This window comes from Tachyglossus aculeatus, chromosome X4, assembly GCF_015852505.1.
Source record: "Tachyglossus aculeatus isolate mTacAcu1 chromosome X4, mTacAcu1.pri, whole genome shotgun sequence".
NCBI classification, from domain to species: Eukaryota; Metazoa; Chordata; class Mammalia; order Monotremata; family Tachyglossidae; genus Tachyglossus; species Tachyglossus aculeatus.
Window position 1 is genome coordinate 50,586,983 of NC_052098.1, and position 15,641 is coordinate 50,602,623.

At 45.9% G+C, this 15,641-nt stretch overlaps 1 protein-coding gene across 2 annotated transcripts in view; it reads left to right on the forward strand.

Moving 5' to 3' along the window:
• Positions 1-204: 204 nt before the first annotated feature.
• SLC44A1 (solute carrier family 44 member 1) overlaps positions 205-15,641 on the forward strand; it is a 128,965-nt gene continuing 113,528 nt past the window's right edge. For both annotated transcript variants that reach the window (XM_038769503.1, XM_038769502.1), the window contains exon 1: positions 205-472. In XM_038769503.1, coding sequence (XP_038625431.1) covers positions 440-472 — 33 coding nt within the window. In that variant the 5' untranslated portion in view covers positions 205-439. The remainder of the gene's footprint in view (positions 473-15,641) is intronic.

The window sequence follows — 15,641 nt, forward strand, 5'->3', positions numbered from 1 at the left end:
AGGCGGCCCGGCGGCTGCGCAGCGCCCGCTCTCCAAGGGACCGCACGGCCCCAACTCGGGCCCGGGGGGCGGGAAGAGGGAGGAGAGGAAAGGGGAGGGTGGGACTTGGCGTCTGAGCGGAGACGAGAGCGGCGCGGGGGAGGAGGAGGACGACGAGGCACCGCCCACCGCCTCTTTCCGACTGGGAGCTGCAGCGCTGCCGCTGGGGAGTCGTCGGAGTCGAGGGGTGTCGCCCGGAGCTGTCGCCGCCGCCCCCGCCCAGGAGCAGCCTCCCGAGCCGGGAGGAGGAGGAGAGGGACAGACTCAAGTCGGGTTCCCCCAACCCTCCCGTCCACTTCCCCAAGCCCGGCCGACTGCGGGGGGTTGGATGCCCCGGGGCTACGGGGCGCATTTAGGACAGTAGCCGCCCCCCGGCTCTCTCTCTCCTCCCGGCCCCACCATGGGCTGTTGCAGCTCCGCTTCCGCTTCGCAGGTGAGAGAGAGATCACCCTCCGCGTCCCTGCGAACTCAACCTTCAGTAGGTCGACCCCCCGAAACCGACCCGTTTGCCGAGTTTCCTAGGGGTCCCGAGCCAGCTCGCCCCATTCAGAGGGGACATTGGCATCACCTAGATCTGCAGGGAACGGGGCTCCCAACTCTGCTGTATCGTCCTCTCTCAAGCGCTCAGTACGGGGCTCGGCACCCAGTAAGCGCTCGAGAAATACCATCGGTTGCTGTCCTGTTCTCGGGGCTTGCTGTGCCTTCTCTCCTCCTCATTCCCGATCACCCTCGGGATCTCCCCCCCCCCGCCCCCCCATTTCACTCCAGGGGGCTCACGTCCCCTCCCCCACGCTTCCTGGCGGGGACCACCCCAGGATCTTCCACCTTCCCAACCGCGAGACCGTCCCCCAGCCCCGGCCGATCCCACGCCCCTTTCCCGCTTTATGGATCTACGGGGAGGGAAGGGGATCGGGAGCCCAAATGAGGTGGAAACTCCCTCTTTGTTGTCAGTGGCAGAGAGGAAGGGGAGCGGGGGCTTCGTTTCAGTTTAGTTTCCTCTGGGCATCGCCCGACTGTCGTGGTCTCTGAGAAGTGGGGCGCAGAGATCTCTCCGAGACCTCCTTTGCCCCCCTGACCCGCTCCGCCCCTCTTGGGCTCAACCCAGAGGGCAGTTTTCAATTTAGCTGCATTTAGATCAACTCTAACAAACGGGGAGACCCAGAAATGACCCAGTTGAGCGGATTAGTGAGAGCGTTTCCCCGTGCCAGAAGAAGCAATCGCGATCACTGCATTAAACTAGTGTCCTGTGTTGTACTCTGGGAAAAAAAAAAATAGGTTCTGACCGTGATTGGGAAGCCGAGGCTTTCATCGCCGTTCATTTGCCAGGTCGACTGCTACATTTTAGAAGCTGGAGACTGATTGATACTCAGGAAAACGTTACTTTCTGCGAATGTGAAGGTTTGCCACCAAAAAGATGTAGCTGCTGGTGATGCCCGCAGTATTCTGCCCTTCGTGTGAAGCTCCGTTTTAAATCCCCTGCCCTATTATTAGGAGGAAATTCAGACTCCCGTTGAGCGGATGCCAGTGAAGGAATTGCGCAGGATTGGGGGAATAATAATCCGTCGGACTCCCTATCGATGCCGTATCTGTCCACGTACATTGGCACGCTTGGTTTTGTTGTTGTTTTCGGTTGCATATGATTGTGGGATGCCACCGTCCTATCCTGATGGGAGTTGCTGAGACCACTAGGTGATGGTTGCATGGCACGTAAGGAAAAGGGAAATGAGCAAAGCCCGCACATGGTCCAATGCTTCCAAGAAAGGCTGTCGAGCAAGGTTAGGGAGCCTTTTCCGACTCGTTAAAGTTTTGGCGTTGCTAGAGTTGTCAGCCCTTTCGTTTTCTTGAAAGGCTTTAGCCAACCTTTAACTTCCACTGAGCGTAAAGTACGACTACATCGGCTGTATTAAAAATAGCACTTCTCTCCATGAATCCGAGGGCTTTCTATGCTTTCTCGTTTTTCATCCCCAGTGCCTGTAAGATGAGAGCCGTATTGCACGGGTAATAATAATAATGTTGGTATTTTTAAGCGCCTAACAAATAATAATAATAATAATAATAATAATGGCTTTTATTAAGCACTTACTATGTGCCAAGCACTGTTCCCCTAGGAACAGTTAACCACTGGGAAAAGTTACAGGGTGATCAGGTTATCCCACGTGGGGCTCAAAGTCTTCATCCCCATTTTCCAGATGAGGTAACTGAGGCGCAGAGAAGTTAAGTGACTTGCCCAAGGTCACACAGCTGACAAGTGGCAGAGCCGGGATTAGAATAATAATAATAATGATAATGATGATGCTATTTGTTAAGTGCTCACTATGTGCCAAGCACTGTTCTAAGTGCTGGAACCCATGACCTCTGACTCCCAAGCCCGTGGTCTTTCCACTAAACCATGCCAAGGTGAGGGATCCAAAGCACCGAAGTGGTTGAGCCAAGTCACTGACATCAGGAATTGAACTGGAATCTGAAGCCTTTTAACTTCCAGACCAGTGGTTCTTAAGGTGTGTTTTGTGTCTCCCTCCCCCCTGCAACAGGGCCCATGAAGACCCTCTGGGTCGGCTGTTGTTACACATCCTTGGTCCCCAAATAGTACTTGGATAGAGGAAAGCAGGGAGTTGGCCTGATTGGGTTTGTAGACGAGCCTCCCTTCCCCTTTCTCAGAGAGAAAAATCTCGACAAGTAGCAGCCTATTCACTGTAGAGTAGGTAGCCCGCCTGGTCTTCTGCCCCTCTAAACTAATTAATAGACTATGCTCCTTCAATTCTTTTGTGGTCTGGGGTGGTGGGGAGCAGGGGAGAAAGCTTTGCAGTATGCACAAGGGTCTCGGTTTAGGTAGCTATTTGTAGAATTTTCTTTGTAGTGACATAAAATGACATAAAATACCATGAGTACAATGACTAATGAGAACAGCCCTTTAAACCTGTGTTGCACACCAAATAAAATGCTTGAAGAGACTCTCCAACCCATTTCCCATTTTCTCAGCAGAACTGAGTAACATTAATACCTTGGCAAAGACCATCCTTGTAGTTATAAGGCGATTCCTGTTATGGAAGAGCTTTAGCACTGGGGTTCGCTTTTTGAATTGTAAAATCTCTTTTATAAATCTTCTGATACATTTGCAGACTATTAAAAATAGGGTTTCTATGCTCAAAGACTTTCACTTATCTACTCGATTCTTCAGTGATCCCATCAGACTTGTCAACTTGTTCATTTCCCTGATGATATTTTGGATTTCACAATCAGGAGTTTTCCTTGATTCTGAATTTGCTGAGAAGCTCCCAGTCTAGTCCTCACATCAGAATAATTGCTATGAGAACGAGGAATGTGCTTGGCAAATGAATGTCTTCAAATTGGCCCTAGGTTGAAAGTACCTATTTAAATCTAAGGTTTCACTGACGTTATTGTGGTTAAATTATTATCATAATCACTGTTGAATATAATATATACACTAGCATACCAGAATAATAATCATTATTATAAATAATACATTAATAATCACTGTAGTGACCCTTACCCATTGTTTATGAGTATTATGCCAAAGGCCCCCAAATAGTAAATTGTATCACAAAGTCATTGTAAAGAGAGAAAATAGTCTTCAATTTCCCTCCGCCATGCCATGCTGAATCCTTCGTAAGACTCTTTTATAAGTAGTCAGACAGAACTATTCCCCACTTGTTCTCATCTGTAAGACTTGACATAATTTTAGTCTCACTGACTTAAACTTCAAAGCTCACATCACAAACTTCAGATTTATTAAATGGCCTTTTCCCCATTGACAAACCGGTTTGAGTGAAGTCCTTGGAAAGATTACTTAGCAAATTGCCATAAATCTTTGTTGTTCATGCAAGGCCATTATTTCTCACAGCAGAGTTGTGGAGCCTGGGAGATTTTTTGTAAAGTACTCTGGTGTTGGATGCCCTTCAGTTCTAACTTTAGAAACTGTTGGAGAGGAGAATCTAGTTGAACAAGCTGCCCCTTGTATGACTTGAAAAGCATTGTCTAAGAAAAGTAGTCACTTGGGGTTGAATTTTCCTCCCAAGATAGGTAAATGTGTAGCAGCTTTTCCAACCTTCATCTCCTATTTTTACAATGCTGAAAAATGAGTTCGTATCTCACCTTTAACATTTAGCATATTCCAGTGTCATTGCTTACAGGATTTCATTAATAGTTTGTCCTTTAGAATTTGCAGTTGCACAGTAACAGTGTAATTCAAAGAGATTAGATTAAATTTACTATAAAAAACCCTTGTGTTCTGCAAGGAGGAAAAATAATCTTAGGAGTAGCATTTTCTTTGCTTTGGAGTGGATCGCTAAAAAGGAATAAAATCTGTAATTGATGGGTAGTAGCTAAGCTATACAACATGAATGTAGAGGCATGCTAACATTTTTGAGGTCTGGTTTCCCAGTCTGAAGCAGAATGCTTAGAAATGCCGTGTCAGGTGTCCCATAGTCTAGTGCTATTGGATGAACTCAAAGTACCCTCTTTGGAAACCATCAATACCTTCAAAGCTTTCAAATATTGGCAATTATATTGAAAATAGCAGGCAGACGGCAGTGGTGTGTTTTCTGATAAACGTTAGCCATGAGAAATCAGTCAGAAAGCGAGGGATGTTTTGAGGAGATGTTCCAGCAAAAATGTGCAGAAAGAAGCTCTAGGTCGTTAGATTGCTGTCAGTGGCCTTTTATTCCCTTCAGGGTTTTTAAAGCTAGGCTGTATTTCAGTCGTGTGTGACTTTGCCTATTTTTTTTTAAAAGCACTTACTTTACCAGGTGCGAGGCTGGAGTAGGTACAAGCTACTCAGGTTGAACACAGTCCCTGTCCTACATGGGGCTCACAGTCTTAATCCCTATTTTCCAAATGAACTAACTGAGGCATAGATAAATGAAGTGACTTGCCCAAGATCACACAACCGACAAGTGGCTTCTCTCAAAGGGTCAGGTAGTGTTCGGTTCACATTCCGTGGCTGTAAATCCTTCTTTGAGAGGTCAAGGGGCAAGGTAACGACTCTTCTTCCTGAAAGGTATTTTCGAGTGTTGTTCTAAAGGAAGATTCATTCATTCATTCAATCGTATTTATTGAGCGCTTCCTGTGTGCAGAGCACTGTACAAGTTGGCAACATATAGAGATGGTCCCTACCCAACAGCGGGCTCACAGTCTAGAAGGGGGAGGCAGACAACAAAATGAAACGTGTGGACAGGTGTCAAGGCATCAGAATAAATAGAAATAAAGCTAGATGCACATCATTAACAAAATAAATAGAATAGTAGATATGCACAAGTAAAATAAATAGAGTAATAAATCTGTACAAACATATATACAGGTGCTGTGGGGAGGGGAAGAGGTAGGGCCAGGGGATGGGGAGGAGGAGAGGAAAAAGGGGGCTCAGTCTGGGAAGGCCTCCTGGAGGAGGTGAGCTCTCAGTAGGGCTTTGAAGGGAGGAAGAGAGCTAGCTTGGCGGATGTGCGGAGGGAAGGCATTCCAGGCCAGGGGGAGGACGTGGGCCAGGGGTTGACAGTGGGACAGGTGAGAACGAGGTACAGTGAGGAGGTTAGCAGCAGAGGAGCGGAGGGTGTGGGCTGAGCTGTAGAAGGAGAGAAGGGAGGTGAGGTAGGAGGGGGCGAGGTGATGGAGAGCCATGAAGCTAAGAGTGAGGAGTTTTTGCTTGATGTGTAGGTTGACTTGCAGCCACTGGAGATTTTTGAGGAGGGGAGTAACATGCCCAGAGCGTTTCTGCACAAAGATGATGCGGGCAGCAGCATGAAGCATAGACTGAAGTGGGGAGAGACAGGAGGATGGGAGATCAGAGAGGAGGCTGATGCAGTAATCCAGTCGGGATAGGATGAGAGATAGAACCAGCAAGGTAGCAGTTGGATGGAGAGGAAAGGGCGGATCTTGGCGATGTTGCGGAGGTGAGACCGGCAGCTTTTGGTGACAGATTGGATGTGAGGGGTGAACGAGAGAGCGGAGTCGAGGATGACACCAAGGCTGCGGGCTTGTGAGACGGGAAGGATGGTAGTGCCGTCTACAGTGATGGGAAAGTCAGGGAGATGGCAGGGTTTGGGAGGGAAGATAAGGAGTTCAGTCTTGGACATATTGAGTTTTAGATGGCGGGCAAACATCCAGATGGAGATGTCCTGAAGGCAGGAGGAGACCTGAGCCCGAAGGGAGGTAGAGAGAGCAGGGGCAGAGATGAAGATTTGGGTGTCATCAGCGTAGAGATGATAGTTGAAGCCGTGGGAGACAATGAGTTCACCAAGGGAGTGAGTGTAGATAGAGAACAGAAGGGGACCAAGACATGACCCTTGAGAAACCCCTACAGTACGGGGATGGGAGGGGGAGAAGGAGCCTGCAAAGGAGACTGAGAATGAAAGGCAGGAGAGATGAGGAGATAACAGCACAAATCACTCCAATATCACTGTTGAAAGTGGATATGAAGTACAATGTAGTATTGCAGGGTCAGGAGAGCACTCTCTAGAGTGCTCTCTAGTATTTCGTTAGGCCAGTGCATGGATATCAGGCAGTGACTTGTGGAAATATGAAGTGGAGAGAAATTTGTAAAATGAAAGGCTGTGGAGGTCTGGCTCTTCCCTCACTAATCTTTCTCTAAGGTGTGGCTTGTGTGATGACTCAGAAGTTTTATTTGCCAGGATACAGGCCATGGCTAGAAAAAGGAGCTTGTTTAAATGAGAACTCTTCTCTTACTTGGGGTGGGGGGCTGCGTTATTGTAAAACCCCACATTAAGGAAAAGTTGTTGCATCCAACACCATGGGCATACATAAGTCACTTCACTTCTCTGTGCCTCAGTTACCTCATCTGTAAAATGGGGATTGAGACTGTGAGCCCCATGAGGGACATGGACTGTATCCAGTCTTATTTGCTTGTATCCACCCCAGTGCTTAGTAAGTGCTTGACACACAGTTAAGCGCTTAACAAATACCACAATTATCATTATTATTATTACTACACAGAGCCGTTTATTCCGTGTTCTCTAGCTTGTAAGTGTGTCACGGGCAGGGAACGTGCCTGCTGATTCTGTTGTATCACACTCTCCCAAGCGCTTAGTACAGTGCTCTGCACATACTAAGTGCTCAATAAATACAATCAACTGATTCTCTAGGGTGGCACTGTAGAAAAACCAGCTTGGGTGGTTGGAAGAACATTCCCTAATTCTGCCATTGCATTCTAGCCAAAACGCATAGTCAAAAATACACATTCCAGCGGAACTAAATGTATGTAGTAATAATGGTATTAGATGCTTAGTGTGTGCCAAGCACAGGAGAAGACAGAAGATAATCAGAATGGATACAATCCCTGTCTCAAATAGGACTCACAATCTAAGAGGGAGGGAGGGAGGGAGAATGAAATGTGGGAAAATGGAACATAGTCACCATTTTACAGACTATGAAAGTGAGGTACATGGAAAATGAGCGATTTGCCCATGGGCACATGTCAGTCAAGTGGTGGAGCCAGGACTAGAATCCGAATCTCCTGATAATCAGTGCCGTGTTCTTTCCACTAGTGACTGCTGGCACCGATGAGTAATTACTCATTTCTAATACTCAGTGAGCATCAACAAGGGTCAAGTGAGAAACAAACTGGGAAATGAAAATGATACAAAAGTTGACTAGTTAGAAAAGACTGGACTGTGTATTAGCTTCAAATGAGGAAAAGTATAGTCGATTTAACTAAAATGCTGGAGTAAGCATTGACATCTCGTCGTGTACACACAGCATACTTCAAAAAAGCATTTTGTCACATGCTTCTGACTAGAGGCAAGCCCTGACTGGAAGCAGGACCTCTCTCAAATGGATTTTACAAGAAACTGTGTTTTTTTTAAAGCTTTATGTAGAATAATCACACTTGGAAGAGATTTTCTTCCTGGGGATTTCAAAAGATGGAAGCTGTTTGAAAAGTTCAATACGGTACTGTAAAGCATGTACTTTAAAGCACACCAACATCAATCAGTCAATCGTATTTATTGAGCGCTTACTGTGTGCAGAGCCCAGTACTAAGCACTCAGGAGAGTACAGTATAACAGAGTTTGTAGACCTGTTCTCTGCCCGCAATGAGTTTACAGTCAAGAGATTCTTGGCTTTTCCACTAAGGAAAAAAAATAATATTTGGAATAGACTATTGGTCTTTTCTGAAGTGTAAGTGTACCAAGGATTAAGGTTAAGGAAATGATACTTTGATTTTATTTTGTATTTAATATGCGATCTGGATATTTACCTTCTTTAGAACCTGCCGGATATTTATCGAAGAACAGAAGCTCAGCATATTAAAATTTGATTAGCTCTAAGGATGGTTTATAAGAATGCATGCTTTATGGTATAAGAAGCGGGGGCCGGGGGGTGATAGCTTTTATAAGCCTTCTACTCCATCTTATGAGTTGGTGGTTTTTTTTTTTTATTCAGAATATTGTAAGTCCAAAGGACAGTGAAGGTGGGACATGGGAAAAAAAAAATAGGTAGGTAGAAGTAGACAGTTTCCTTTCCATCGGCAAATGTAAAACTAAGCTTAATTAATTTGGCTGTATTACAAATGGTAAGTAGAAGAGATCTCAAAATGTCAACATCACAAACAGCAATGTAGCAAGTTATGCCATGTCATGAGGCCATGATATGCACCTATTTCTCATGCATCTATTTAGATCAGACATCTGCAGCCTTCTCGGGCAGAAGAGCCACATAAAATGAAAGCTTTGAGCACTTGGTGTGCAGAGAGCTAATTATACAATTTAAACAGAAGAAGTGGGGGAGAGGAAGAGAGAGAGAAAACACAAACATATCCCTGGTTCATCTGGGAGCAGGGGAGAACTAAGTGCCAGAGTGGCAAAGTACTGGGCTGGCAGTTGTCGCCTCTGCCTCACTCCCTTCCTCATTCCCAGCTTGCGGGGCAGATGGAGCTTTTCCTCCAGCGCTCATGAGAAGCGCAGAGCCCAGAATGGGCCTCATCTTGCCTCCTCCCTGAAGCGGAGCTTGCCGGTCGCACCGGCACGCAGTTGGCACTCTGTAAATGATAATAATGATGGCATTTGTTAAGCACTTACTATGTGCAAAGCACTGCTCTAAGTGCTGGGGAGGATACAAGGTGATCAGGTTGTCCCATGTGGGGCTCACAGTCTTAATCCCCATTTTACAGATGGGGTAACTGAGGCACAGAGAAGTTAAGTGACTTGCCCATAGTTACACAGCTGACAAGTGTCATAGGATTTGAACCCATGACCTCTGACTCCCAAGCCCATGCTCTTTCCACTAAGCCATGCTGTTTCTCTAAATACTAAATACTATTACTAAACTAAATACGTAAATACTTTCGATTGAATGGTGACAAGTACAGGATGCTGGTTTTGCCCCCACATCTGCACCCTTCCACTGCCTTGTCTGAGAGTAGTTGAGTGCCATGGCCGCCCCAGGGCACATGCCCGCTGTCTGGTGGGCAGGTTTGAGCGTGCCCCTTTCCTGCCTGACTTGCTTGGCCCTCTTCAGGGCTGCTTAATAATAATAATGATAATAATAATAATCATACTTGTTAAGCTCTCACTAGGTGCCAAGCATGATTCTAAGCACTGGGGTAGAGAGAAGTCAGTAAGGTTGGACACAGTCCCTGTCCCACGGGCTCACAGTCTTAATCCCCATTCTCCAGATGAGGTAACAGTCCCAGAGAAGTGAAGTGACTTTCCCAAAATCAATCAATCAATCAATCATTTATTGAGCGCTTACTGTGTGCAGAGCACTGTACTAAGCGCTTGGGAAGTATAAGTTGACAACGTATAGAGATGGTCCCTACCCAACAGTGGGCTCAGTCTAGAAGGGGGAGACAGAGAACAAAACAAAGGTCACACAGCAGACATGTGGCAGAGCTGGGATTAGAACCCACGACCACCTGACTCCCAGGCCTGGGCTCTAGCTACTCAAATGGGCACTGGCCAGGAGGGAGACAAGAGCTGCTGCCCTGTGATTCCGGTGGGGATTTCAGTTTTCCCTGGGACAGGACCGTGTCTTGCTGGCAGAGGCTAAGGAGCTGAGCCACCATCTTGTCTCCCTCTCAGCCTCTTTCTGGCTCAGAAGGGCAGGGAGGGAGAAGGGGGAACGGCATTGAAGCACCAAGATTATCCTAGAAGTAAATGCTCAGGAGTCACATCTGGTATCATGAGGGGCCGCATTGGGGCTTATGAGCCGTAGGTTTCCGACCCCAATTTATATTAGTATACATTGGAAGTTGTGCGAAAAACCAAATTTGATACCCAGTGGAAATGTTAAGGAGATGGAAAATGAACTAAAACCAGTAAACATCTGGTGGTAAGTAAATTTGCCAGGTTTTGGGATCTGTCTTTGGCTGCAAGCATCTCTTCTTTTTTTTTTTAATTTTAATGCAAACTAAATTGAGCTAGATGATCATGCTAAACCGAACTAGGAATCAGGGAGAAAATGAGTTAGGTATGGTAAACTAGGCTCCTGTGCTTCCAGACCTGTTCCACTCTCCTACTTAGAAGTTGCACTGGTGAAATCTCTTTTGGCATCAGTCCCTTTCAAAGGGCACCTGACATCCCTTTGGCCCATGGAAGGAGTGGTGGAAAGGGACCATGGCAATCGGGCACTAAAATATTCTTTGTACAAACCATTGTCAGTCAGTCAGGCAAGCATATTTATAGAGTGCTTACTGTGTGCAGAGGACTGTACTAAGCATTTGGGAGACAAGCACATTCCCTACCTACAATGAGCTTACAGTGTACAGTCTAGAGCCACTGCTGTCGGAGTGGAAAAGAAAATCAGTCATCTTTATTGAGCGCCTTCTGTGGGCAGAGTGTTTTACTAAATGCAAGGAAGAGTACAGTTGAGTTAGTGACACTGTCTCTGCCTTCAAGGAGCTTGCAATTTCACAGGGGTGCCTGAAAGACACAAACCATTCCCAAATACGATTGAATGAAAATAGCAGAGAGATCTGACATGGCTGTTGAAAGCCGATGTATGGAGGGATAAGTAGATATATGAAGTAAATATAAATCAAGGGGGAGGGGCGTAAACATTAGCACTAAGGGCAGTGACTAGGGAAGGTGGTGATTAATCAGGGAAGCCCTCCTGGAGGAGGGTGGCTTTCCATCAGTAAATCGTATTTATTGAGTGCTTATTGTGTGCAGAGCATGGTACTAAGTACTTGGGAGAGGACAATATAACAGTATAACAGACACATTCCCTGCCCACAATGAGCTTACAGGTGTTGGTGGGGGAGAGTGCTGACACCTGTTAGATTTGAAAGGGAGGGAGTTCCAGGTAGGAACTCCTCTATACTGTAAGCTCCTTGTGGAAAGGGAATTAGTCTATTTGTTGTTCTGTTGTCCTCTTCCAAGTGTTTAGTATGGTGCTCTGCACACAGTAAGCACTCAATAAATACGATTAAATTGAGGAAGCACCTGGGGAAGGGGTTGGAAGCTGGAGAGCCGGGAGAGAGGCATTGTGAGAAGGTTAGCTTGGGAGGAATGGAGAAGATAAGCTAGGGTATAGTGGGAGAAGAGAGCATTAGGCAGGTAAGAAGCGGCGTGGCCCAGTGGATAGAACCCGGGCCTGGGAGTCACAAGGCCCTGGGTACTGATTTTGTCTCTGCCCCTTGTCTGCTGTGTGACCTTGGGCAAGTCAGTTCTCTGGGCCTCAGTCACCTCATCGTTAAAATGGGGATTAAGACTGTGAGTCCCATCTGATTAGTTTGTATCTTCTCCTTCGCTTAGAACAGTGCCTGGCACATAGTATGCACTATTTTTAAATACCATTTAAAAAAAGGTAACTCTGCATGCCTGTTTTATTCTTATCTCCCTTCATACCTGCTTAATGAGTACAGTGCTTTCCACATAGTAAGCGCTCAGTGAATATTGTTGATCGATTGGTGTCTGGCAAGGACAAGTACTTGGCAGAGTTCAGTGGCCTTATTTACCACATTAAAGCTGCCAAAGTGTGTGTCTCCCCCACCCCCACCCCATCCCTTCATAAGCAAGGTAGAAAAATGAGGAGAAAATGGAGCAAAAGAGCAATGGAGTGGGGGGTGGGGGGGGAGGACTAAGAAAGAGGGAGTCGGTGAAGAGACAAGCCGAAGGAAGAAGAGCAGCTGTCACCTTCATGGCCACATAAGACTGGTTCACTGATGGCCTTGGGAGGTCAGAGTTACCTTCATACAGGAAGTCACCAAATGCTGCATTTTCCTCACAGAATTTCCTACTGAATTTCAGGACTGATGAAGAAAATACAATGCAGACAGTTGCTTTAGTAGATGATTAGAAAAGACAAAGCTTCAGATCCTGTACTTTTTTTGGCTAAATAGAAATGTTCTGCTCTCATAAATTGCAAGACTTCCCTTACTTCCCGTCTCTCCTTTTCATTTAATAAAGATACTGTCCATGAGCAGGAAATAATAATGGCACAGGCTGTCGGGAGACAAGACTGAATAATGCATGTGGCAGTTGAACGAAAATATTAAAATGAAATTATTTAGCCAATACATTACAGGGCTATTGTTGAAGCGTTCAATATTTATGGTAAACCATGGTTCTCGTCTCTTATCTGGCCTATCGAAAGACTTTTTTAGGAGTCAATTCTCAAATTTATGGAAGGGTCTGAAAACACATTTTAGTACTTAGCAGTTTTAAGAGCTAGAATCTTTGATTACATTGCCTAGTGGAAAGAGCATGGGCCTGGGAGCTAGATAACCTGGGTTCTAATCCTGGCTCTCTGTACCTCAGTTTCCTCCTACTTAGACTGTGAGCCCCATGTGACACACGGGCTGTGTCCAGCCTATCTTGTACCTACTCCAGCACTTAGTACGGCATTTGGCACACAGTAAACACTTAACAGCACAGTTATAGCGACTTAATGGACTTGCCGTGAGTTTTCTAAACTTTACCATGTGGATATCTGTAATTTATTTATTTATATTAATGTCTGTGTCCCCCTCTAGACTGTAAGCTCGCTGTGGGCAGGGAATGTGTCTGTTGTTATAGCGTACTCTCCCAAGCACTTAGTACAGTGCTTTGCACACAGTAAGTGCTCAATAAATATTATTGAATGAATGAATACCATATGCAGTAAGGTTTTTAGTGACCAAGGAAAGGAGGCATGGCTAATAATTCTATTACTTCCTTGTGGCAGTGAGACATCTGTTGATATTTTTGGAAAGTAAGTAGTTGAGCCCTGCATGGGTTTAAGAGAGTCTATGAGTTCTGTGGGACCCAACCCTCATTTTTCTGGGTCAAATTGGCCCAACACAGAACCTAGCTAGGTCTGGGGTGGGGGGGGTACCCCATTCCTTTGCAGCCCCTACGTGAGCAGGGCGAAATAGAAGTGGCCCAAAACTCATTTTCAGGGGTTTATGTGGCACATAGCTGTTGCTCTGGGGGCATCCCTTGAAAGTGAGTTTCAGGCTCTTTCTAATTCGGGCCTAGTTCAGGCTGAAGCAGCACTGCCAGGAAGCACGTCCTAGTGGATAGAGTATAGGCCTGGGATTCAGAAGGACCTAGGTTCTAATCCCTGGCTCTTCTGCTTGTCTGCTGTGTGGCTGTGGGTAAGTCAATTCAGTTCTCTGGGCCTCAGTTCCCTCATCTGGAAAATGGAGATCGAGACTGTGAGCCCTGTGTGGGACAGGGACTGTGTCCGACCCATTTTACTTGTATCCATCCCAGTGCTTAGTACAGTTCCTGGCACACAGTAAGTGCTTAACAAATACCATAAGGGAAAAAAAAAAAGATTTGCCTCTAGATTTCCAACCGGGCAAGGCTCTGGGAAATAGTTTGACTTCTGTCTAACCTCCCTCCATTACGCAAGAGCAGGAAACGATAACTGAAAGTTCAATTATGGTCTCTCTTTTATGGTGTGACTCTTTCTGTGGCCCCTATGCAGGCATAACTGCCTGAGAATTTGAAAAGAGAGGCTATATCTGCTTCATATCAGTTTGTGAGAGGGTCAAGATTGATGGGGTTTTTTGGACTCTGACTTTATGGTTTCGGCAGTACATTGAGGACCTGCTGGTTCACTGAGACGTTAGATTGTAAGCTCCTTGTAGGCAGAGAACATGGCACTTGCTTGTTTTGTACTTCCCAAGCACTTAGTACACAGCACACTGCATTCAGTGGGTGCTCAAATGTTATTACTACTACTACTACTACTACTACTCCTACAACGAGAAGCAGCATGGCCTAATAATATAATAATAATGATGGTTTTTGTTAAGCGCTTACTATGTGCAAAGCACTGTTCTAAGCGCTGGGGGGATACAAGGTGATCAAGTTGTCCCACGTGGGGCTCACAGTCTTCATCCCCATTTTGCAGATGATAGTGGATAGACCATGGGCCCGGGAGTCAGAAGGACCTGAGTTCTAAACCTGACTCCGCCACTTGTCTGCTGTGTGACTTCGGGCAAGTCACTTCACTTCTCTGGGCCTCAGTTCCCTCATCTGGAAAATGGGGATTAAGACTGTGAGCCTCACATGGAACAGGGAACAGCAAATCTAACCTGATTTGCTTGTATCCACTCCCAGCGCTTAGTACAGTGCCTGACATATAGTAAGCTCTTAACAAATACCATTATTATTATTATCATCTGATGTCCAATGTGTATAGTTCTCACTGCTCAACTCCACCGACTTCCTCCACCCCACCTCACCCACTCACCAACCCAAGGTGAATGGCAGAGTCAGGGTTAGAACCCAAGTCCTCTCCGTCCGCTAGGCCACCCTGCTTCTCTCACTGCTGCTGGTTCTATCCTCTGTTTTTAAAAGAGTTATCTATTGCTTCATATTATGTAAGCTCCTTTGGCATGGAAAAGTACCATAATACAAAGATATTGTCACTGACTTTTATTTATGGTATTTGTTTAGCACTTCCAAATATGTGCCCAATGCAGTTCGAGAAATAACAAGGTTTACTTTTTCCTAGGCTCAGTGTTTTAGATAAACCCGTGTTTCCGGGTCCCCATTATGTTTTCTTTTGAAGGTTTTCTTCATTTATCCCATCGTTCCTCTCCCTATTATTGACCCACTGGGGGCAAATCACTTCACTTCTCTGTGCCTCAGTTAAACTCATTTGTAAAATGGGGATTAAGACTGTGAGCCCCACTTGGGACAGCCTGATAACGTTGTATCTACCCCAGTGCTTGTGTCATAGTATAAGCGCTTAACAAATGCCATTATTCTTCTTATATGCTTATATCTTTTGAGCATTTGTAATTCATATCCTCTGTAGCAGTCTCTTGCCCAGGGTTATTCATATATCTGTCTCTCTCTTCTCTCTTCGTGTGCATTTGCCTCTCCCCCTCGACTACTGATCAGAGCACTCAGAAGTGGCCCGGGTGAAATCAATCCGTGAATGGTATTTATTGAGCACTTACTATGTGCAGAGCACTATACTAAGCGCTTGGGAGAGCACAGTACAATAGAGTCGGAACAGCTTTTACTTCATTTGTGCCGGGGGGTAAAAGAATAAGCTGTCTCCCCCTCTAGACTCCCTTCTCAGGCCCCCGGTTCCTCCCCCTCCTCCTTCCCTCATCCCCAACAATCTGGCCTCCTACTTCATTAACAAAATTAAATCCATCAGGTCCGACCTCCCCAAAGTCACTCCCCCCG